This window comes from Babylonia areolata, chromosome 21 (genome assembly GCF_041734735.1).
Source record: "Babylonia areolata isolate BAREFJ2019XMU chromosome 21, ASM4173473v1, whole genome shotgun sequence".
In the NCBI taxonomy this organism is placed as follows: Eukaryota; Metazoa; Mollusca; class Gastropoda; order Neogastropoda; family Buccinidae; genus Babylonia; species Babylonia areolata.
This window is the reverse complement of record NC_134896.1, coordinates 31,578,145-31,602,658: the sequence shown is the minus strand read 5'-3', so window position 1 is coordinate 31,602,658 and position 24,514 is coordinate 31,578,145. Positions and strand designations below refer to the sequence as shown.

Here is a 24,514-nt window from a genome sequence, read left to right as displayed (position 1 = left end):
GTGTCCATGGTAAACTTTAACATTGCCATTTTCTCTGTAAATATTTTGTCAGTTGACACCAAATTTGGCATAAAAATAGGAAAAAATCAGTTCTTTCCAGTCATCTTGTTTAAAACAATATTGCACCTCTGGGATGGGCACAAAAAAATTAAAAAGAAGCCAAATTATATGCAAACTGGATTTACTGTTATATATATATATATTTTTTTTTTAATTCTCTAAACTTGGCACTTTGATCTGATATTCTGACACAACAACAAGAGCAGTCATCTTTATCATTTCTTGTTCAAACTTTTTTTCTTCTCAAGGCCTGACTAAGCGCGTTGGGTTACGCTGCTGGTCAGGCATCTGCTTGGCAGATGTGGTGTAGCGTATATGGATTTGTCCGAACGCAGTGACGCCTCCTTGAGCTACTGAAACTCAAACTCAAACTCAAACAGGAACTTCTTTTGCTAAGCATGGAAGTTATATTTATTTTGCATGTCTTTGGTACAGATAGTAAAAAAGGGAAATTAATCTGTAATTAATGTTAGGGGGCTTAATTTGCTTTAAACTGATCTTCTTCATCTTAAACATTACATTTTGAAATTATACTCAATACATAGAAAGCTTGTGTGTTTTACTCTCAGTGTACAGGGCTTTCACTATGTTTATTCACCCAAGTGGTCTTTTTCGGAAAATACTCAAATCAGTAACGATGAGTGGATTTTATAGATCTATTGGCTGAACCCTGAAGGTCATGGGCAAAAGTCAATTACGTACACATATTTATACATATTCAAAGCGCATGCTCATATTCTTCGCGAACGCGAACGACGCCATTTCGTTTCAAATTGTTGACCTGCCCGTTCAATCCTATATTAAATCGACAATACACGATAACATGTGATGGAACGTTGGAGAAGGAGACCGTTAAATATTTATTCAGAGAAAGATTTGTGAACGCCTCATCACTTATTGGATTATGCCCCAAACTGCCATAAAAATATCCAGTCGGAATTCACAGTTAAAAATAATAAGCCGTGAGAGTTAATACCCTTGAATTGATGAAACGTAAAAAATTCCAGACATGACTTTTCTCAAAATGAAGTCCTTTTCACTTCATAAGACGTTTAGAAGTACTTGTACTTGGCTCTACGTGTTATTAGTTTAACAAAATACTCAATTTTCATATCAACTTTAAAACTATAAAACTAGAATGAACATAAAAGAGAAATTGAATCGACCGTGTCAACCAGGTGGAACTAAACTTGTACATCTATCTAGATCCAGAGAAAACGGCTAAATGTTGCAGTGTGATTGCGGCGATAGCCACGTCTCCTTTACCGCGGACTTAAAAAGAATTTTTAATTGTCCTTAAAGATTTTTTGAATGCCCAAGATACACCAGAATAATATGATTTAAACAGCGTTCTCACTGAGAATACCGCAATCGATTTATCGCCCTTTAAAAAAGCATGTTTAAATATTATATTTTTGAACGTCAACTAAGAAGCCACGATAGTGTAATAGGTAAGACAGTTTCTTCTCACCCGAACACGCGGGGTTCGAATCTGCCGTTAGGACTTTTTTTCTTTTCTTTTTTTAACCCGAAGCTTTATAATAACAAATACAGAACACATTTTAGCGATTAGATTTTTTTTTAAAGTGTATCACAAGTGAGTCTTGAAGGCCTTGCCTCTCTTGTTTTCTTCTTGTCATCGTTTGGGTTTTTTCTTCTTTCATCTTGTCATTGTGTGAGTTTTTCCTTTGTCATCTTTTCATCGGGTGCGGTTTCCTCTTTCATTTTACATTGGATGGGTTAACCCCCCTTCCATTCATCTTTCATCTGGTGGGGGGTTTTCCCCTTTCATTTTGTCAGAATCATCAATCATGATCAGGTGGGCTTTCCTCAACATCACCATCATCAGGCGGTCTTCCCAAAAGTTGCCAGACATGATCCGCCGCGTGCGTGCTGTTGGTTGCGTGGTTTACCCACCGTGTCCTGTGTCTGTCTGTCAGTGTTAGTGTTGACTGGCACCTTCATAGAGTGCTGGTGTACTGTATCCTTCATCAGTCTGTTGGTGTTTGTGTTGACTGCCACCTACATAGAGTGCTGGTGCACTATATCCTCTATCGGTGCATTATATCCTCTATCAGTCCGTTGGTGTTAGTGCTGACTGACACCTACATAGAGTGCTGGTGCACTATATCCTTCATCAGTCTGTTGGTGTTAGTGTTGACTGCCACCTACATAGAGTGCTGGTGCACTATATCTCTTCTATTATACTGTTGGTATTGGAGTTGACTGCCACCTACATAGAGTGCTGGTGCACTATATCTCTTCTATTATACTGTTGGTGTTGGAGTTGACTGCCACCTACATAGACTGCTGGTGCACTATATCCTCTATCAGTCTGTCAGTGTCTGTGTTGACTGCCACCTACATAGAGTGCTGGTGTACTATATCCTCTATCAGTCTGTTGGTGTTAGTGTTGACTGCCACCTACATAGAGTGCTGGTCTACTATATCTTCTATCAGTCTGTCAGTGTCTGTGTTGACTGCCACCTACATAGAGTGCTGGTGTACTATATCTTCTATCAGTCTGTTGGTGTTAGTGTTGACTGCCACCTACATAGAGTGCTGGTGCACTATATCTTCTATCAATCTGTCAGTGTCTGTGTTGACTGGCACCTACATAGAGTGCTGGTGCACTATATCCTCTGTCAGTCTGTCGGTGTTAGTGTTGACTGGCACCTACATAGAGTGCTGGTGTACTGTATCCTTTATCAGTCTGTCGGTGTTAGACTGCCAGCTATGCAGAGTGCCTGCGCACTATACATTATTCCAGACGTCTCATGATAGTGCTTTTCTACCCACAAACTGTCCTCGTCTCTTTATTGTTGTCTTTGTCTTTGTCTCTGTCTGTCTGTCAGTCTGTCTCTGTCCGTCTGTATGTCTCTGTCTCTGTCCTTGTCTCTGTCTGTCTCTGTCTCTCTGTCTGTGTCTGTCTGTCTGTCTGTCTGTCTCTCTCTCTCTCTCTCTCTCTCTCTCTCTCTCTTTGTCTGTGTCTCCTTCTCTGTCTGTATCTCCATCTCTGTCACTGTCTCTGACTCTCTCTCTCTCTCTCTCTCTTTCTCTCTCTCTCTTTGTCTGTCTCTCTGTCAATCCGTCTCATTATTTTTCTCTCTTCCTCTTACCCCCCCCCCCCTCTCTCTCTCTCTCTCTCCGTCTTTTTGTCTCTGTCCCTGTCTGTCTGTCTGTCTGTCTCTGTCTGTCTGTCTCTCTGTCTCTCTCTCTGTCTCTGTCTCGTTCATGTGCCTGGAACAAAACCATTTGTGAGCCATTGGCATTCAGACAGCCAATCATACACATACATACGGCTTCCGAACTTAGGGTCTTCACAGAACTGCCAATGTTCGGGCTGGTGGTAAAAATTCCGGCACTTTTTTTCCTTCTTTACTTCCTTTTTTTTCTTCTTCTCCTTCTTTCGTATTTTCTTTCTTTCTTTCCCTGATTTATATGCCTTTTTTTTTCTTTCTGCCTGTCTTCTTTTTGTTCGTTCTATATTTATTTCCTTTATTTTCTTATTTTCTTCTCTCTTCCTTTCTTTTCTTTCTTTCTTCCTTTCCTTCCTTCCTTTCCTTTCTTTCTTCCTTTCCTTCCTTCCTTCCTTTATTTCTTTCCTTCCTTTCTCTCTTTCTTCTTTTCTTTCTCTCTTTCTTCCTTTCCTTCGTTTCTCTCTTCCTTTCCTTTCTTTCTTCCTTTCCTTCCTTTCTTCCTTTCCTTCCTTTCTCTCTTTCTTTCTTCTTTTCTTTCTCTCTTTCTTTCTTCCTTTACTTCCTTTCCTTCCTTCTCTCCTCCTTTCCTTCCTTTATTCCTTTCCTTCCTTTCTTCCTTTCCTTCGTTTCTCTCTTTCTTCTTTTCTTTCTCTCTTTCTTTCTTCCTTTTATTCCTTTCCTTCCTTCTCTCCTCCTTCCCTTTCTTTCCTTCCTTTCTCTCTTCCTTTTCTTTCTTTCTTCCTTCCTTTCCTTCCTTTCTTTCTTCCTTTCCTTCCTTCTTTCCTTCCTTTTTCTCTTCCTTTCCTTCCTTTCTCTCTTCCTCTCATTTCTTTCTCTCTTCCTTTCCTTCCTTTATTTCAGTCCTTCCTTTCTCTCTTTCTTCTTTTCTTTCTTTCTCTCTTTCTTTCTTCCTTTCCTTCCTTCCTTCCTTTCTTTCTTCCTTTCCTTTCTTTCTTTCTTCCTTTCTTTCTTTCTTCATTTCTTTCTCTCTTCCTTTCCGTCCTTCCTTCCTTTCCTTTCTTTCTCTCTTCCTTTCCATCCTTTATTTATTTCTCTCTTTTCTTCTTTCCTTTCTTTTCTCGTCCTTGGGTTCTGATACAGTATGGTACTTGATAGCACTGAAGTGTTGTGTGATACCTCTAGTGTTGTTGTTTTTGTTGTTGTCTTCCATGCTCATGCGATTGTGATACAGCTCTGTAATATGTGATAAATTTGATATATTATCTTCAGCATCGTCTTGTTGTCAGGTGGGTTGTTTGAACTAGCATTGCAATGTGACACATTTGCACTACAGAAGTGGGCACAATATGTGTGCATTGCACGGGACTAAGTTTTGTACCATATGGAATCGATGTATTGATGAATGTTAATTGTTCTGCCTTTTGTTTCAATTGATGTGTAATGGTCAGTGTGCGGATCGCTTTTCTACAGGATTCATAAAAAGTGTAAGGACCACTTCTTAACAGCAGGTATGCTTTCATAACCTGTTTCTTTAAAAAAAAAATGGAGAGATGCTTTAAAATTATGCAGGCTGCATTTTGGTATGCCGTTGGCCTCTCATTGTAAACGCAAACGGATGCTTCAGGCACACGTCCACTCTCAACAGTGTGAAAAATGCGCTTGAAAAAACGGATCGACGTTTCAACCTAAACTTTACAGCTATTCAGTGGTTTATAAACGATAGTTTCTTTTTTGTTTGTTTGTTTTTTAAAAGGGGAAAAATATAGAAGTGAAAATACAAGAAAGCACCTGTAGTTATGAATGGATCTTATCACAATGGCTGCATACACCGTGTTTGCATAAAATTCAGCATCATTTCACCATGCATCCTCTCTTTTTCACTTCCCAGTGTATACATTTCATTAGACTCTGTAACCCCCCCTCCTTCTCTCTCTCTCTTATATATATATATGAATTCAGTACTTTTACTTCCCAATGTATAATTCACATTAGATTCCGTAAACGTTGTCTGAATATATACTCTTTTTTTTTTAATGTTGAGAAAAACCATGCACTTTCCTAGGTGGTCCTGAACTTTTTGTGAATCATGTTCTTTCATTTCTGAATGTATAAATTGGATTCAGTTCTGTAAACAACACACACACACACACACACACACACACATATATATATATATATATATATATATATATGAATAAATATAATGATAAATAAATAAATAAATAAACACATACACATGATATAAAGGAATGAACAAACAGGTAAACACACACACACACACACACACACACACACACACACACACACACACACACACGTGTATTTGTTTCTTTGTTCTTTGATTGATTGATTGATGTCTATTTTTACCACCACCGCCCCCCCCCCCCCCCCCCCCCCCCCCCCCCCCCCCCCCCCCCCCAAAAAAAAAAAAAAAAAAAAAAAACAGGTGGCCGGGTTCCTGACGGTGTTCTCCAGCGAGCTGTCGGTGTTCGTGCTGATGGTCATCACCTTGGAGCGGTGGTACGCCATCAGCTACGCCATCCACCTGACCAAGCGGCTCCGGATCCGCCAGGCCTGGGCCCTGATGCTGACCGGGTGGCTGTACGCCGCCACCATGGCCCTGCTGCCGCTCCTGGGGGTGTCCGGGTACGGGGCGGTCAGCATGTGCCTGCCCATGGAGGCGCGCGACGCGGGCGACAAGGTGTACATCGTGGGCCTGCTCGTGCTCAACGGCCTGGCCTTCCTCGTCATCTGCTGCTGCTACGTCAGCATGTTCATGAAGGTCTGGAGGGAGGGGAGGGGTGGGTGTGAGGGATGCGGGGTGGGGTAGGGGGGGGATCGCAGAGTGGGGGGGACAAGTGTGGAGGGTGAGGTGGTGGGGGGTGAGGATGGGGGGAGGATTCGGGGTACAGGTGAGTCGAGTGTGGAGGGGTAGAGGGTGAGTGTATGGTGAGTTGTGATGCGGATGGGGGGGGGAGGGGGTTCGGGGTGCGGGTGTGACCTAATGGGGGTAGGAGAGATGTAGTTGTGGGGGAGGCTCAGTGTTGGGACGATGGGGTGTTGGTAGGAGAAAAGGGGTGGAGAAGGTGGGTCATGGATTGAAGGGATGTAAAAGGGGATCGTGGGGAAAGGGGGGAGTGGGTGGTGGGGGGTCAGGGGATTAATCCATTCAACCCTGGGAATTTTACAGCCTCGGTAGGCTTCCATGCCGTATTGATGCGGGGAAAAAAAGAAGAAGAAAAAAACCGCAGAAAATATAGTGTTTTTCATCCAAACAACGTGTGTACACATCCAGAAATACTGTAGAAATTAGTTCCCTTTCCTTATGGTTTCTGTAACTTCACGTAGGAACGTGGAAACCGTTTTAAATCTGTCCATACGAACGGCGAAAGAGAGGACTTTAACAGCGTTTCATTCCAATTACCATCATCAAAATATTGCAAACGGAAGGCTCTTATACTGAAGAGGTGAATGTTGACAAAGAATACCACAGTTCTGACGACGGAAGCTAAAGGTTGGATCATTGAGACACCCACTGGACATCCGAGGGGTCTGTGCAGAGGAGAAGAGAGGACTGGCCGTACTGAGTGAGTTAATGAGAAGAATTCGGACGCCAGAGCAATGTTTAGTCTCAGGGCTCAAATATGGTCTGGAGGGAGAAGGGGTTTTGTGGGGAGTCGAGGGTCAAAATGGGTGGTGAAGAGAGAGGTGATGGGGGTCATTGTGGGAAGGGGGTGTTGATGGGAGTGGAAGAGGTGGGGGAGGGGGTCAGGGATGAAAGGGGTCGGGATGCGGTTTGATAGGGGATTGGGTGGGGTTCAGGTGTTTAGTGAGTTGGGGGAACGGTCTGGTGGGGGAGGGGGGGGTCAGGAGCTGAAAGGGGTGGGGAGGGGTGAAGGTTGGTGGTGGCAAGCAGTGGTTGGGACTGGCGGATATTGATGGGGAGGGTGGGGACTTTATGCTGGGGGAAAATCAGTGTGTGTGTCAATGGAAGGGGTCAGGGTTTGTGAGTGGGAGGGAAGGAGGTGGTGGCCAGCGGTTTTACATATGACTGGATATATGTAAGGAGATGAAAAAATGGTGACTGCTGGACCTTTTAAAACGAAGTTAAAAGGGGTAAAAGGTGGTTTAAAATCAAAGGCACCTTAAGATGAAGATAAAAACGACGTTTCGAGTCATAAACTCTTTGTCAAGTGAAGAGGTGAAGAAGTGTTGGCAGGTCTCTCAATGAAGAGATGGGAAATGGGAGGGGAAGCAAGGGAGCACAACTGGTGTCACCCTCTGACACTGATTCCATGAGGATGCACTGTTCCAAGACGGGAGATGATCTGGCTTTCCATAAATTTCCTGTGCAGGCAGTCCTGCACCAAAGTGCTGCCACTGATATGTGCGAAAGGTTGTGTTGTTTGGAGTTGAAGCGGTTTGCAACTGGAGTGTGCTTTTTAGCAAGTGTGTTGTCCCTGTGTTCCTTGAAGCGGTCGTTGAGGGTTCTGTAAGTCTCACCTACACATAATTATTTTATGGCAGAGGCTGCAGAATAGGGCATAAACAGCATGTAAGGGCTTCGGGGTATGGGGAAGGAAAGGAAACGTTATGCCGGTGAAGTATGAGTGTGTAGGGGAGGGATGGGGCCGGCTGTTAAAGGTGTGAGGAGGGAGGGAGGTGGGCTAGGGGCAAGTGGGGGGTATAGCTTGGGGGTGGGGGTGGGAGGGAGGTAAGAGTTTGAGCGAAGGCGGAGGGGTGTTGAGGGAGGCGGGGGAAATGTTATTCCGGGTGAAGGTAGGGGGCGGGTGGGTGGGGGGTGGAGGAGAGTCAGAGGGGCTGAGTTCTGAGGAAAGGATTGGAGGATGAAGTGGGAGTAGGGTGAGAGATTGGAAAGGGTGGATGGGTTTTAGGAAGGGAGAAAATTGTGCGCGGAGGAACGTTTGAGTGTGGGTGCGGGTGGATGAACGAGTGTGTGTGGATGCGGGTGGATGAACGGGTGAGTGTGGGTGCGGGTGGATGAACGGGTGAGTGTGGGTGCGGGGGAATGGATGGAGGGAAGTTACGTGGGTGATTGTGATGGTGGTGGTGGTGGTCGTGGTGGAGCAACCTCATCATCGCCCATTCAAGGACGAAAACAAGACGTTCCGCGGTCACTGATTGGGTAAAGACTCTCCTCGCTCAAACGGCTTTCTACCTGACAAAACGAAATCAAGGAATGAAGTACCCCTCCCCTCTCCCCCCTCCCCCTTGGCAAAGGACAACGTCAGCACCGGAATCAGTGACGCCTCACGGACTGACAGACTGGCGCTGAGCACATGGCAGGACCACCACTGACTGAGAAGGTTCACGTTGCTGTATGAGTCGCACTGAAGACAACAGTATCAGTATCAGTATCAGTATCTCAAGGAGGCGTCACTGCGTTCGATCAAATCCATATACGCTACACCACATCTGCCAAGCAGATGCCTAACCAGCAGCGTAACCCAACGCGCTTAGTTAGGCCTTGAGAAAAAAAAAGAAAAAAGAATGAATGAATAAATAAAAAAAAAATAATTATAAAAAAAATATATAAAAAAAATAGGTAAATAAAATAAATGAAATTTGAAAAAAATAAAATAAAATGAAATAGACGAAAAAAAAATTTAAAGACTAGAAGTATTAGTTTAAACAAATCTTTATTCAGAAAACATGTTATACATGTACACATAAACAGTAGAGCAACAACAAGCTGACAGCTTATATCGTGCTCAGGAATGTGATTAATTATTTTCGTTGGTTTCGTTTGAAAAAAATGTATCACTTACCAGAGCACGACACAAGCTGTTAGCTTGTTGTTGCTCCACTGTTTGTGTGTACATGTGTAGCATTTTTTCTGACAAGAAGTATTTGTGTTATTAGATTAGAATAATAAGACAAAATAAGATAAAGCAAACTAAAATAAAAACAAAATGAAATAAATCAGGAGGAACCCAAAAAAGGCATGAAAGACTATAAGATTTTTGTTGTTATTGTTTTAACTCACACACAAAAAACATAAAAACGACATGAAAACATATAGATGTTTGTTTTGTTTTGTTATTTAACCACAGAGTTACGCGAAAAAGACATGAAAACATATCAATTTTAAGTTTATGAAAAGTGGAATGACAAAACACAACTTACATAAACACGAAAAAAGCAATAATTATCCAACGACTGCATGACCATGATTGGTAGATGTGTATGTGCTCGGTTTTCTCCTTTTTTCTTTTCTTTTTTTTCTTTTTGACTCACTTGTGTAAACAAAGTGAGTCTATGTTTTAACCCGGTGTTCGGTTGTCTGTGTGTGTGTGTGTGTGCCCGTGTGTCTGTGTGTCTGTGGTAAACTTTAACATTGACATTTTCTCTGCAAATACTTTGTCAGCTGACACCAAATTTGGCATAAAAATAGGAAAAATTCAGTTCTTTCCAGTCATCTTGTTTAAAACAATATTGCTCCTCTGGGATGGGCACAAAAAAATCAAAGAAAAGAAGTCTAATTATATGCAAACTGCATTTATTGTTATATTTATATTTTTTGTATTCTCTAAACTTGACACTTTGACCTCTTATTCTGACACAACAACAAGAGGAGTCATTATTATCATTTTTTGTTCAAACAGGAACTTCTTTTGCTAAGCATGGAATTTTTATTTATTTTGCAAACGTTTTGGTGCAGATAGTAAAAAAGGGAAATTACTCTGTAATTAATGCCAGGGGACTTAATTTATCACAAGTGAGTCTTGAAGGCCTTGCCTCTCTTGTTTTTTGTTGTTGTTGTTTTGTTGTTTGTTTTTTTTTTTTTTTTTACAAAATACACACTGACCCCTCCACTTCTGTGCTGGGTTGAGTCCTGTCAATGACTTCAGTGTCGGTAGATTCATGGGGAGCTGTTGTTTGAGGGACGTGGTGGCGGTCTCCACTCTGGGAGGAACGCTCACTCAGTCTGGCTCCGCGACTAAGCCATCATTGTCGTTAGTAGTGGGCTTAGTAGGTGGTGTCCTAAGTACGTTGAATCAGAACAGGCACCACTGAACACCACCGAAGTGACTCAGCAGCAGTGCAGGGTCTCCTCTGGCGTGTGGTCTCCTGGCGACCTAACATCGATGGTTCCTTGCGGACTGCCGACGCTGGAACTGTAACGGACGAACCCGGGTGTGGCCATGTATGGGGGAATCTAAATGAGCGGCGTGGGAGTAATGCCACTGAAACGGTGCAGATGATGGGGCAGGGAAAAAAAAGAAGAAGAAAAGAATACACACTAGAAACTAACTGTAAGCCCGACACCAAAAAGGCCACATAATGAGCCATGAGCAACTTTGTCGAGTCAGTTCAAGAGAGCAACTAGTGCCTGGCCGGAATCCAGCACGTGACGACAGCAAGCAGATTAGCAGACTGATAACTACCTCGTGATGGCTAGATGGTCTAAGTGCTAGTTTGACTACTGGTGCTACTACTGCTGCTGCTACCACCACAACCACCACCACGACCACCACTACTACTATTCCTACGATGGTAATACTAATGATAATGATGACGATGATGATGATGATAATGATAATAGTAATAATAATATGATAATAATGGCGGTGATGATAATGATGTTAGAAATAACAATAACATCACGACTGTCCGATGGATGATGATGATGATGATGATGATGATGATGATGATGATGATGATGATGATGATGATGATGATGATGATGATGATGGAGGAGGAGGAGGAGGAGGACAGAAACGATAACACCACCACCACCACCACTGCCCGACAGGTACGGTCCAGCGACACGACGGCGCGCAGCAACGACGCCACCATCGCGAAGCGCATGTCCATCCTGGTGCTGACCAACTTCGCATGCTGGGCGCCCATCGCCTTCTTCGGCCTCACCGCGTCCTTCGGCTTCCCGCTTATCGACATCAGCAACTCCAAGATCCTGCTCGTCTTCTTCTACCCGCTCAACTCCTGCGCCAACCCCTTCCTCTACGTCATCCTCACCAAGCAATTCCGCAAGGACGTGCTCATCCTTCTGGCGCGCCACGGGGTCTGCACGCGGCGGGCCAACGAGTACAAAGGCACTCACACCAACAAGTCGCAGAGCAACTCGCGCGGCAACAACGGCATGATGCTGAAGAACGCGCAGCAGCTGTCCGACATGAGCATGCTCTCGCGCCTCAGCATCAAGAGCTCGCGGTGCTCCTTCAACGGGGCCACGCCCAAGACCACCCCGCAGACTTCGCCCCACACCACCCCGCCTGGCTCGCCCAAAGCGTCGCCCCTCCGGCGGCTGATCGGCGCGGGTGCCTCGTCCCTGTTGTCCCACCCGGCCGCCGGCAGTAGTGGCGGGGCAGGCTGGAACCCTGTGGCTTCCTCAGAGAACGGCGCCAAGGCCGGCAGCAGCGGTAATAGCAGTGGTAGCAGCGGCAGCGGTGGTGGTGGCGGCGGGTGCGGGGCTAGCGGCACGTGCAAGGAGCGGAAGCTGAGTGTGGTACCGGAGACCAGCGCGGCGTCTGACGAGCTCAGCTCCTCTCACGAAGAGCGCGTGCTGGAGGCGCGTGACTCGCTCCGGGACTTCTTCGACGGAAAGCCTCACGGCCGGGTGCGCAGCGCCAGCCAGTACGGGGTGCTGTACCCGGCGGCCAGGGACCGGACAGCGCCGCCGCCGTCGCAGCGGGAGGTCAGCCGGAGTGAAGGTCAAGGTCGCGCGTACCGCACGCAGCCCTCTCTGGACGCCAGCATCAGCAGCAACACGGAGACATCCTACATCAGCGACTCTTCCTGGTCACGCCTCGACAGCTTCAGCTCCGACAACAGTCAGAGTCAAGGTCAAGGTCAGGGTCAAGGTCAGGGTCAGGGTCAGGAGGGTGAATGGGCGGAGCTGGGGAAGGGGGTAGCCAGGAGACCTCTGTCTGTGGACAGCGAGGGGAACGAGCCGCCGTCAGTCAGCCCCGGGCTGGCCCGAATGCGCGTGCGCTTCGTCCCGACACGGCCCCGGACTCCGTCCAGGAGCGGAGAGGACGGGTCCAGGTCCTCGGCGTCCTTCCACCAGATGGTGCCCCTGATGCAGGGCCACGAGGAGGAGAGCTGCCGCACCCCGCCCTCTGATGACCTCCTGGACGATGACAGCAAGGTCAGTCAGTCCTTGTTGTGAATCGGCTCACTGGGGGGTGTTGGTGGGTGGGGGGATCGGGGGGAGGGGGGGGGAGCTTGCCTTGGGACGTTTGAGGGACAGCAAGGTCTAACAGTCCTTGTTGTGAACCGGCATACTGGGGTGTGTGTGTGAAGCTCGCCTTGCGACGTTGAAGGTGGAACAGTCCCTTCTTGTGAATCGACACAGTGCGATGTGAAGCTTTTTATCATCACTATTGATACATGTTACATAGTACCTTTCTTCAGTCAGATACCAGACTCTAAGCCCTTTACAAACACTTATATGGCGCGTATCTTCGGTCAGATACCAAACTCTTTACAAATACTTCTGTAGCGCTTTTCTTTGCTCAGATACCAAACTCTTTACAAATACTTCTGTAGCGCTTTTCTTTGTTCAGATACCAAACTCTAAGCGCTTTACAAACACAAACACAAACGCCTATTTTCGGTCAGGTACCAAACTGAAAGCGCATGACAAACAAAGGAGTCATTTGCACAACTGTCTGCCCACACACGTGGAGCCGACTGATATCTGCTTTAAGGCGCTTATCATTCGTTTCCTTCATTCAGCCAGTCACGCTTCATGCAAACACATGTATATCACATCGGAGTTTTCTTCCGAATTTTCCATGGACAACATTTTTTTGTTGTGGTTTGATTTTTGCTGAGCGTTCTTTTACCTGCGCTGAGTGCATGCATCCCGTGAGGTCTCGGCTTACCGTCTCATCTTAAAGACTACAATATTGCCTTGAGACATGTGAAGGACAGAAGGTGAAACAATGCTTGTTGTGAAACGGCTGTGGAATAAAGCTGTGAAACTTGCGAGAACGTGTGGGAGGGACAGCTTACGTTACTGAAACATCTTCGGAGGATCGCCTGTACATAATTTTTTTCCCCATCATCACACATCTTACAAAGGCTGTGAATTTCTGTTTTAAAACTAGTTTGGAGGTCGGGGCGTTTCTCCCACCGACCATGACATGAAGGAAGATGTTTCTGGCACTGTGATGTGGCCAGTGGCTTTTTTTTGTTTGTTTCTTTTTTTCTCTCTCTCTCTTTTCGTTGTGTCGTGTCACCATTCATCGCCTGTGGGTCATATTCTGATCAAAAACAGAGACTATGTATAAACACTTGTTGTATTTAAAAACTCTTCAAGGAAGTTGATAACGTTGCAGTGATGTGTCACTAAACGTGGCAAAACTTGACATTTCTGTCTTGTTGACACCTCTGAATGACGATCTTCTTCTCTTCTTCTTCTGCGTTCACTCATATGCACACGAGTGGGCTTTTACGTGTATGACCGTTTTTACCCCGCCATGTAGGCAGCCATACTCCGTTTTCGGGGGTGTGCATGCTGGGTATGTTCTTGTTTCCATAACCCACCGAACGCTGACATGGATTACAGGATCTTTAACGTGCGTATTTGATCTTCTGCTTGTGTATACACACGAAGGGGGTTCAGGCACTGGCAGGTCTGCACATACATTGACCTGGGAGATCGTAAAAATCTCCACACTTTACCCACCAGGCGCCGTCACCGTGATTCGAACCCGGGACCCTCAGATTGACAGCCCAACGCTTTAACCACTCGGCTATTGCGCCGGTCAATGACGATCAATTCGCGCACAGACTGGTCAGTTTAATAGTGTGTACTGTTTATTCAGGAACTGCAACGCCGACTGTCCTAAAACACTCTTGATCGAGAGAGTGGGGATGTAACTTGGGCAAGGCACTCTCCACTTTCATCGAGGTCGGGTCCAGGTAGTCGGGACAGCAGTTGCCTCCTGTGCTGTTTTTATGATAGTCATTGCCGGACACGACTGACAATTATACAGAATATGTTTTGAAGCATGCACCGTCTAACACGAACGTTACAAATGAAGACGAATTCCAGATTGTTACTGGGAGTGTATGCATATTTTTTTCTTATTGAGAAAGCTGACAATGACAACGTGAGTATGTAAGATTAAAAGTGCTGAAACTCTAACCCTCTCCAAACTTCACCTTCAAACCACAACTTTCCCCTTTCTCCCTACCTCTCTCCCTCCCTCCCTCCCTCCCTCTCATCCTCTAGTCTTTTTTTTTCCATGTGCAGAATGGAATAGATAAGAAATGTTGAGCTTTCACTTTCCTCTCGCGTCTCCTTGGTGTTCCTTTCGGGACGTTCCGTCCTATGTGAATGGTCAGTCTTTTTTTGCTTTCGGTTTTCTGGAGCAGCCATGGGAACACTGAGGTGGACACCCTTGGCAACGAGGAGAATATGTTGTCTGTCCGTCTGCCAGTATGCCTGTCTGTCTGTCTGTCCTCCGTCTGTCTGTCTTTTTGTTTTAAATCACTCAGCTTGTCTGTCCATTTTTCCATGATTTTTTTCCCCCGTTTTTTGTTTGTCTTTTGATGTTGTTTGGGGAGGGGGGGGGGGTTGTTTTTTGTTGGGTTTTTATTTGCAAGGTGTGCAGCTGATTATCACACAATTGTTGTTTTATTCCTTCGAAACTTTTTTTCATTCGTTTTTTTAAAAATATATATGAAAGTATCGCTGAACGACACAGATAAAACTCGTCATAATCATAACAATAACAGGTGAAAACAAAGAATAAAAATGGACATGATTATGACATTCATATATTATAACCTGCAGATTTGTTTTATTTCATATCATTCGCTTATTCATTTATTTATTCATTTTTGTTGCACCAGCTATACACACCGCTTCAGTGGAAACTAAATGATTATCACTGGCAAAATTATGTAGAAAAATTCTTTTTGATAGCAAAACAAATACGATTGCAGATAGAAAACAAGATACACACACACACACACACACACACACACACACACACACACATATATATATATATATATATATATATATATATATATATATATATATATGCATATGTGTGTGTGTGTTTGTGTGTGGAGTGAGAGAATCTGAGCGCGCTGGTTCGAATCACGGCTCACCCGCCGATATTTTCTCCCCCTCCACAAGACCTTGAGTGGTGGTCTGGACGCCAGTCATTCGGATGAGACGATAAACCGAGGCCCCGTGTTCAGCATGCACTTAGCGCATGTAAAAGAACCCACGGCAACAAAAGGGTTGTTCCTGGCAAAATTCTGTAGAAAAATCCACTTCGATAGGACAAACAAATAAAACTGCACGCAGAAAAAAATACCAAAAAAATGGGTGGCGCCGTAGTGTAGCGACGCGCTCTCCCGGGGAAGAGCAGCCCGAATTTCACACAGAGAAATCTGTTGTGACAAAAAGAAATACAAATATATATATATATATATATGGGTTGCGCTGTACTGTGATAACGTGCTCTCCCTACAGAGAGCAGCCCGAATTGCACCCAGAGAAATATTATGTGACAAAAAGTAATACAATACAATACAATACAATACAATACAAAAACCAGACGACAACCATGTCCGAACCAATGTCGATGGAACCACCCTGCCTCGGGTAAAATGTCACTCGCTTCGTGAAGTGATTGCTTTTTGTTGTTGTTGTTGTTTGATTAGAGTTGAAACTGATCCAAACCAGACCTCTGTTCGAGTCTGGAAGGTTGGAGGTATGGGCTATATTTGGACATTACTGTCTCCAAACTCAAACCCCCCAACGCGCCAGTCCCTCCACCAGTCGTTCATTAGAGACATGATGTTCGGATAATCACAGACTTTGCGAAACGTCAAGGACCACTTTATAAAACCTGGCGTGTTTTCATCAAATGTTAATGATAATAAATAGATAAATAAATGATAATAATGATGATGATGATGATGGTAATATTAAGAATAATAATAAGAAGAATGATAATTATAAAAGAAATAATAACAACAAAGATGGATGATATGAATCATGCAAGCAAGATGCATTCGGTCCGCCACTGGCTTCTCACTGCACAATCGGCTTTTTTCAGACGCGTGCAACACGAACAGCTTGGAAGAAACAAAAAACAACAACTAACAACAAACAACAACAAACAACTTTTAACAACCGAGTTTCAGCGAAAAATTCGGTAAACGAATGGCTGTGGGCTTTACTGTAACAGCAAAAAGGGTAAAATGCACGTGCAATAAAGCACAACTGGTTGCGAGCTGCGCTCATCACATTGGCTCCACACACTGCTGTTTGCCGAAAATTCAGCATCATTTCACCATGCCTCCAAGAAGAAAACTGTCCCCTTTTTTTCCCCAAGTGATCCTTGACTTTTTGTGACCCCTGTATTCAGTTTGTATCCAGTCCGAACATACCATGAGTGCACGTCCACGCCGTCCTGGGGTGTGGGGGGAATTGTGGATATGTTGCCCAGTTTGCTTTGCTGTTAATGTTTGGAATGTCAATATCAATTCTTTAAACTTTTGGTGTATCGTGTATGGATCGGTCTTCACGCTCCGACACCTCCTTGAAATGGAAAGTGAAACAGGAATGTCGACTCCTTGACTGCTGCTGAAGAGTCTACATGTCTGTGAAGTGGCTTCTGTCTTTACTAAGATTGTAGAAACAGGTCAGGATCTCAGTGACCATTTCTTAATTTGGACTCTTACCTCTTGGGATTGCAGTATTTGTGTACGGTGATTCCATTTAAAGGACACAAGGAATGGTTCGCGCACTTCGACATGACGGCAGAATGCGTCATTATTAAACAGCCAATCAGACGTCAGTGTTCTCAGCAGTGCTGCTTAACCCGCATGCAGTGTTGCTCGAGGAATTGTACGGCCAGTGTTGGCACATTCTAGTGGATTTTGAACAGAAAGAGATCGAGCACCAGAAAGGACAGTGAGAAAGCACTTTTTAACCTATGTATTCCCACCGTCACCCCATGTAAATTTTACTGGCCCACACCACAGCTTCACCCATGCAAGAATCTCAGCTGTGTGGCAGAACCCCAGTGACAGCACGTACATAAAGTACATGGAGAGCCGCGTCATTGACCGCTTGGGGACCGTACAGCTGAGTGGATTGAACGTCAGTCACTGACGTCTAGCGCCTGGGCCCTTCTGCCTTGATCTCTCTGTCCTTATTCTTTCTTTACCTCCTATCCCTCTTTTTAGAAGCAATATATATGTGTATGCATTTTGTGTGTGTGTGTGTGTATGTGAGTGTATGTGTGTGTGAGTGAGTATGTATTGCACTGAATGGTGATCAGCAAGTGTTTAGTGTGCATGGCCCATCAAAACAGAAAGTAGTGAGATGTCATCACCCTTTCCTCACATAGGCTTTCCTATTCACACTGTCCTCTTCTCTTCACTTGACAACGGGCCTATGGTCCGAAACGTCGTGTAAAAACAAAGAGGATTCAACTACCACCAAAAAGGTTTTTATAAACTTTAGTTTTTTATCTTAGTTATTTGACTTTTTTGCCGTTATCAAGCGTCCTGGGTTTATTTTTGTTACTCAGCAAGTTATATTCCAAGCAACCATGCATGCGGACCTGCGTGCGTGTGTTTAAATGTGTGTGTGTGTGTGTGTGTGTGTGTGTGTGTGTTTTGAAGAGAGATTGAGATAAAGAGAAAAAGGGAGTTAAGGATATGGACAGGAGTGACACAAATATGTGGCTGTTGCCTTTCCCATTTGCTCGTGTGGTCTTTCTGTTCAGTTGTTGTTGTTTTAAACTGTTTGCTGACAATTTGCTTCTGATGACTGCCTTTCCATTCTGTACATATCCTGTACTGCTAGTTGTGAGTATGTCTCTCTGTTCTTGCCTCCCTCCTCTTGTCTCTCCTACCCCTCTCTTTCTCACTCTCTTTCTGTCTCTCCCCCCACCCCCCACTCTCTCTCTCTCTGTCTCTCTCTTCCTTTCTCGATCTGCCTTTCTCTCTGTCTGTCTCTCTGTCTCTGTTTCTCTCTCTCTCTCTCTGTCTCTCTGTGTCTCTCTCTCTTTCACCCTCCCTCCTTTCATCCCTCCTTTCTTTCTCTCTACCCCCCCCCCTCTGCCACTCTCTTTCTCTACCCACCCCCCCCTCTCTCGTCATTCTCTCTCTCTCTGTCTCTGTCTCTGTCTCTCTGTCTCTCTCTTTCACCCTCCCTCCTTTCATCCCTCCTTTCTTTCTCTCTACCCCGCCCCCCCCCCTCTCTGTCATTCTCTCTGTCACTCTCTGTCTCTCTCTCTTTCACCCTCCCTCCTATCATCCCTCCTTTCTTTCTCTCTACCCCCTCCCCCTTCCCTCTCTCTGTCATTCTCTCTCTGTCACTCTGTGTCTCTCTCTCTTTCACCCTCCCTCCTATCATCCCTCATTTCTTTCTCTCTACCCCCTCCCCCTTCCCTCTCTCTGTCATTCTCTCTGTGTCACTCTCTCTGTGTCTCTCTCTCTCTTTCACCCTCCCTCCTATCATCCCTCATTTCTTTCTCTCTAGCCCCCCCTCCCTCTCTCTGTCACTCTCTCTCTCTGTCACTCTCTCTCTCTCTCTCTCTCTTTCACCCTCCCTCCTTTCATCCCTCCTTTCTTTCTCTCTAGCCCCCCCTCCCTCTCTCTCTTTCTCTCTCTCCCCCCCCTCTCTCTCTGTCATTCTCTCTGTCACTCTCTCTCTCTCTCTTTCATCCTCCCTCCTTCCCTCCCTCTTCTCTTTCTCTTCCCCCCCCCCCCCAGCCCCGCTCCCCCCCCCCCTTCTCTCTCTCTTTCTCTGTCTGTCACCTTGGCCCTTCTTTGTGCAGCTGTAAATAATTTACTGTACCCGGGACCAGTCATAACGTTTGCGCTATCAGTGTCGTGTGTGCCCATAAACGCGCGAACAGAACTAATCCGATAGGACACACCGAACATTGCTTTTTTTTGCTTTTTTTTTACGAATGAATGCGTGTCTTAAAAAAAATTGAAAAGAAAGAAAAAAAAGTCAAAGAAGAGAAATACAAATACCTTTATGTGTGGGATCCACTGGAGATGAGATAATCTCTTGTGGATCCTACTATACCGACTATACCGCTTGTGGAAAGGCACCAGTATCCCCCCTCTCTCTCTTCTCTCTTTTTTTGGGGGGGATGGGGGGCGTGGGGGGGGGGTGAGGAGGGTTGTTGTGTTGTTGACGTTGTTTTTTTTACTATGTACTGGATCCAGCAGTCAACCATTCTTTACCGAACGAACACGTGGCCTGACCATTGGTTCTGCCCTGTGAGAGGACTCCGCCTCAGAACCAGGCTCTGGGTGTGCGTGCTAGCTGCCACGGCCAGTCCGAACATACCATGATTGTCTACATGCCGCGGCCAGTCCGAACATACCATGATTGTCTACATGCCACGGCCAGTCCAAACATACCATGATTGTCTACATCGCCAGTCCGTCCGAACATACCATGATTGTCTACATGCCACGGCCAGTCCAAACATACCATGATTGTCTACATGCCACGGCCAGTCCAAACATACCATGATTGTCTACATGCCACGGCCAGTCCGAACATACCATGATTGTCTACATACCGCGGCCAGTCCGAACATACCATGATTGTCTACATGCCACGGCCAGTCCGAACATACCATGATTGTCTACATGCCGCGGCCAGTCCGAACATACCATGATTGTCTACATGCCACGGCCAGTCCGAACATACCATGATTGTCTACATGCCGCGGCCAGTCCGAACATACCATGACTGTCTACATGCTGCGGCCAGTCCGTACATACAATGATTGTCTACATGCCACGGCCAGTCCGAACATACCATGATTGTCTACATGCCGCGGCCAGTCCGAACATACCATGACTGTCTACATGCTGCGGCCAGTCCGAACATACCATGATTGTCTACATGCCACGGCCAGTCCAAACATACCATGATTGTCTACATGCCACGGCCAGTCCAAACATACCATGATTGTCTACATGCCACGGCCAGTCCGAACATACCATGATTGTCTACATGCCGCGGCCAGTCCGTACATACAATGATTGTATACATAACAGTGTCTGACTAGTCTGGTGACCGGTCGTTTACTTCACGGCTTACATTATTCTGGGACCGTGGCAACAGGACATGGTGCTTTGTTATTCGGGACGCGTGTTGACAGCTGGTAGTATTGGAGTGATCATTGTTTGTTGACTCCTGGCTTGAGAGTAGTACACTTGGGTCTCTATATGTCTGATGATTGTAAAGCTCTCTGCAATATTCTGTCAGTTTGTTCACAATGTCTTTTTCTTCTGTGGAGCATTCTCCGTCTTTGTCTTGTGTCGTGCTGACTCTGGACTGCCTTTGCTTTGTCATATCTTTCACAACTTGGAATGCCTTTCTACTGTTGTTCTGTTCAGACAGTCTTATATTTCATTGCACTGTTCTTCAGTCCAGTCCTCCTTGGCGATCTTCATGCTTTGTCGGGTCTTTTGGCTGACCTCTTTGTACTGTACCAGCTGAAGTAATGAAACGAGGAGGAGAGGCAGTGACAGATGTCCTTTCCAGAACCTTCAACAAAATCTGTCACACTGGAGAATAGCCAACAACACGGACAAAGTCATTAGTTATCACTCTACACGACTAAGGCGAACTACAATGTGTCAGAACTACAGAAACTACACTCTTCAACGTCTCCCTGGAATGAATGATGACTGATGGCCTGGAAGGACACTGTGGCAGTGCCAAGATCGGAGGACGTACCATCACAAATCCCCGATTTGCTGATGATATTGATGGATTGGCAGGCAGTGATGTACAACTAGCAAAACTGGTGAACCACTTGGATGAAACACCAACCAAGTACGGAATGGAGATCAGCGCCTAGAAGACGAAACTCATGACAAACAGCAAAGACCCGATCAAGACCAAGATCAATCTCAGCGTACCGCAGTTGGAAACAGTGAAGCAGTTTAAGTATCCGAGTGCCACCATCGGTGACGAAAGGTCCAAGATCGAAATAAAGGCAAGAGCTGTGCAGACTGCAACAGCACTGGCAAGACTGAAGCCCATATGGAGAGACAAGAACATCAGTCTCAGAACAGAACTGAAGCTGATGCATCACTTGATAGGTAGATATAGAACACGGACCTTGATTGAGGTGTGGGAAAGAGAAAGAGATGCAGCTCCCCTCCTCCCCTTCTCCTGTCCCCTCCCAGCCCATACACCCCCAGTGGCTGATGGAAATAATTCTCTTCCGAGCGATCCAAAAAACAAAAAAAATCCGTTTGGGATGACGGATAGGAAGGAAACGATGAGGGTACGTCGGGAGAAGGGTGAGGGTGTTGGGACTGAGGAGGATGGAAGAGGGGGAAGAAGGGAGATAATTATGACTGCGGGGTGGGGTAAACGGTTTAATCTACATGGGTGAACAAACACACACATGGTCGACATCCTCCAGTCCCCTCGATTCAGCCGGCGATGTCCGGTGGGGGCAGGGAAACGTGTGAATTTGACCACAGGGTCTGGCATCCTTTTTGCCTGCAGAATTGCCAGAGTGTTGGGACAGAGGTCACTTATTCTGTCTCCCTCGTCGTTTTTGGTCGGACTGTCTTCCGCGTGTGATAAACTCCCGCCTGTCTGTCTGTCTGTCTGTGTCTGTCTCTCCCTCTCTGTCTGTCTGTCTGTCAGTCTCTCTCTGTCTCTCTCTCTCTGTCTCTGTCTCTCTCTGTCTCTGTCTCTCTCTCTCTAGTTTCTCTACAATATATTTTATTCTTTGCTGTTGTTTGTGCAATACGGTGTGTATGTATTATTTTGTTGTCCTTTTTTTTTTCTCTTGTATTCCCTAAACTGGTTCATGGTTTATCTTCAAGTCAGGACGAAAACAGGCCATTAAATACTTAATCTTTTTCCCTCAGAAATTAAAAGAAAAGTTTCTCTCCCTCTCTCTCTCTCTCTCTCTCTCTCTCTCTCTCTATATATATATATATATATATATATATGTGTGTGTGTGTGTGTGTGTGTATGTGTGTGTGTGTGTGTGTTCTCTCCATCAATCCATGTCTTTGTTTCATGTTGAAGTTGGTGGGATATTGGATGGCTGGGGGGGGGGGAGAGAGACTTTGGGTGGGTGGGGTAGTAGATGTTTTGGAGAGAAACACGCACGCGCACACACACACACACACACACACACACACACACACACACACACTTAACACACCACTTTACCCCTCTTTGGCTCCCTCCGCAAACTCGATCGAGTACAGTATAGACCTCAACACTTTTATTTTTAATTGTCGCTCATAATAACTGTGGCTATTACCTATTTAACAGACTTTTGTATATGTCTCTGACAAGGAACTTCAATCAAGAATCCGTCTGTTTCCATTTTCATAGCCTGTTCCCGCCGTATGTGGATACTGGGGAGGGGAATAAAGGGGCGTGGTGGTGGCGGAAGTGGGAGGGGTGTTCCTTCTTCTTTCTTTGATGCCATTCTGCTATCCCTTTGGGTCTCCATTCAGTGGGCTAACGAAGTATTGGATGACACCTTCAATTGAGGTCAAGTTGTTCAGAGCTGGGTTCCTGGTTCGATGGGGGTTGTGCTGCTGGAGGGGGGGGGTGGAGTGGAGTCCTGGCTGGGTGGGGGGTCCATCCGGGATTCCTTGGGGAGGCCCTGGGTTTGGGTTTCCAAGATGACAGAAGTGAAGATCAGTTGTGTCGGGTATGTAACCTTTGCGCATGAACACGGTAAGAGAGATAACCAAGGAATTATACTTTCTTTTGCTGTGGATTCGTCTCCCTTTGTTCCCACCCACCTTACACCTTCCCATCCCCAGCCACAGACGTTAATATCACTGTGAGATAGATAAGTGTCTGTGCCCCCAGCTCATGACTTTGCCGATTGTAACTTGGCACAAGCGATCGATCACAGTGGAAACTATGTTGTTCTCCCCAGGGAGAGTGCTTCAGTACTTAGTGTGATTACGTGTGTACCCCCCTTTTCTCTCTCTCTCTCTCTCTCTCTCTCTCTCTCTCTCTTTTGCTTGTTTGGATAAAATAATAGAATACTGATACATGTCAAGTGTTTCAGGGTTGTTGTTTTTTTGTTTGTATATTCATCATTTATTTTATTCCACTCTGGTACCCAAACATAATGCATGCACGCCAGGGTTGACTGGCGCATTGGGTTATTCTGCCTGACAGATGTGGTGTAGCGTTTGTGGATTTGTCTGAATACAGTGACGCCTCCTTGGGAAATTAAAACCTAACTTACATGAGGAGCAAGACCTACAAGACCACGAATCTACAAGACCACAAATCCCGAACTATCACCTGCAGTTAGTAGAGACAGAAGAGGCAACAGTTTAATGCTAAATAAATCACATTGTAGACTGAATGTGCGCACTTCCTTCTTTACTGAGCGAGTCGTTAATAAATGGAACGGTTTGCCTGACAGCCTTGTGACTGCCCCATCCATGTCATCTTTCAAGACTAGGTTAGACGCTCATTGGGCTAATTCTCCAAGTATCTATGATCCAGTATGCTATCATAATGCCACGCATGCTGGTATACTGTATCTAATTAAACGACGAACAAGCCTTCACAGGCCTCATACGTCTGATTCCAGTTCAAGTTCAAGAAAGTAGCTATTGTCTGTCTCCACGTTTCTCCACTTTCACCTCCTAACTCTTTTTCGCATTAGGGGTAAAGGTGGTGACTTGAAAGAAATGAAGTGACACATCTTTTCTTTTCATGCATTTATCACAGACTGTAAGTCTTGTTTATTCTGTGTGAGACAGGGAGCCACTGGAGAGATGGAAAGAAAGGAGTGATGTGCTATCTTTGCTTTCAATGCTTCATTTCATACAATATCTTGACATCGGTCAGGCCTGAGAGATACAGACATGTGCAGTGTTGGTCAGGAAACTGGAGCAGCACTGCCAAAGACGTATCCGTGACTGTGTGGTCCCAGTCTTCCCATTTGAGACCATTGCACACTAAACTTTGGGAAGGAGCCAGCCATGGGCAAAAAAACCAACAAATGAATACTCCTGTTATGGGGCTCAAGCTCACATCGTCCAGCTGAAGTTAGTCAGCGTGCTAACCCCTTAGTTGTAGTGACTGGGTATCCTGAATTTGTTTTTCCTGATTTCCATTTTATGATGCCTTTCAAGAGTATACTGGCATTAAATGTAACTGAAATACTTGGAATTGCTTGTCTGGTTGTGAATTTGTCTCCCTTTTCGTTGAACTGATTTCCACTTCATGCGCACATTTTTCTTTCAGACTTGAATCAGTGACTCCATGTGGTACAGTA

The 24,514-nt window shown here is 45.4% G+C and overlaps 1 protein-coding gene across 1 annotated transcript in view; it reads left to right on the top strand.

The window, feature by feature from the left end:
- The window catches only part of LOC143296605 (thyrotropin receptor-like), a 51,011-nt gene extending 29,926 nt beyond the window's left edge, over nt 1-21,085 (top strand). Inside the window, exons 12-15 of the mRNA XM_076608633.1 lie at nt 5,668-6,003; nt 10,999-12,354; nt 16,938-17,034; nt 21,006-21,085. Coding sequence (XP_076464748.1) covers nt 5,668-6,003; nt 10,999-12,354; nt 16,938-17,034; nt 21,006-21,085 — 1,869 coding nt within the window. The remainder of the gene's footprint in view (nt 1-5,667; nt 6,004-10,998; nt 12,355-16,937; nt 17,035-21,005) is intronic.
- The last annotated feature ends 3,429 nt before the right edge of the window (nt 21,086-24,514 follow it).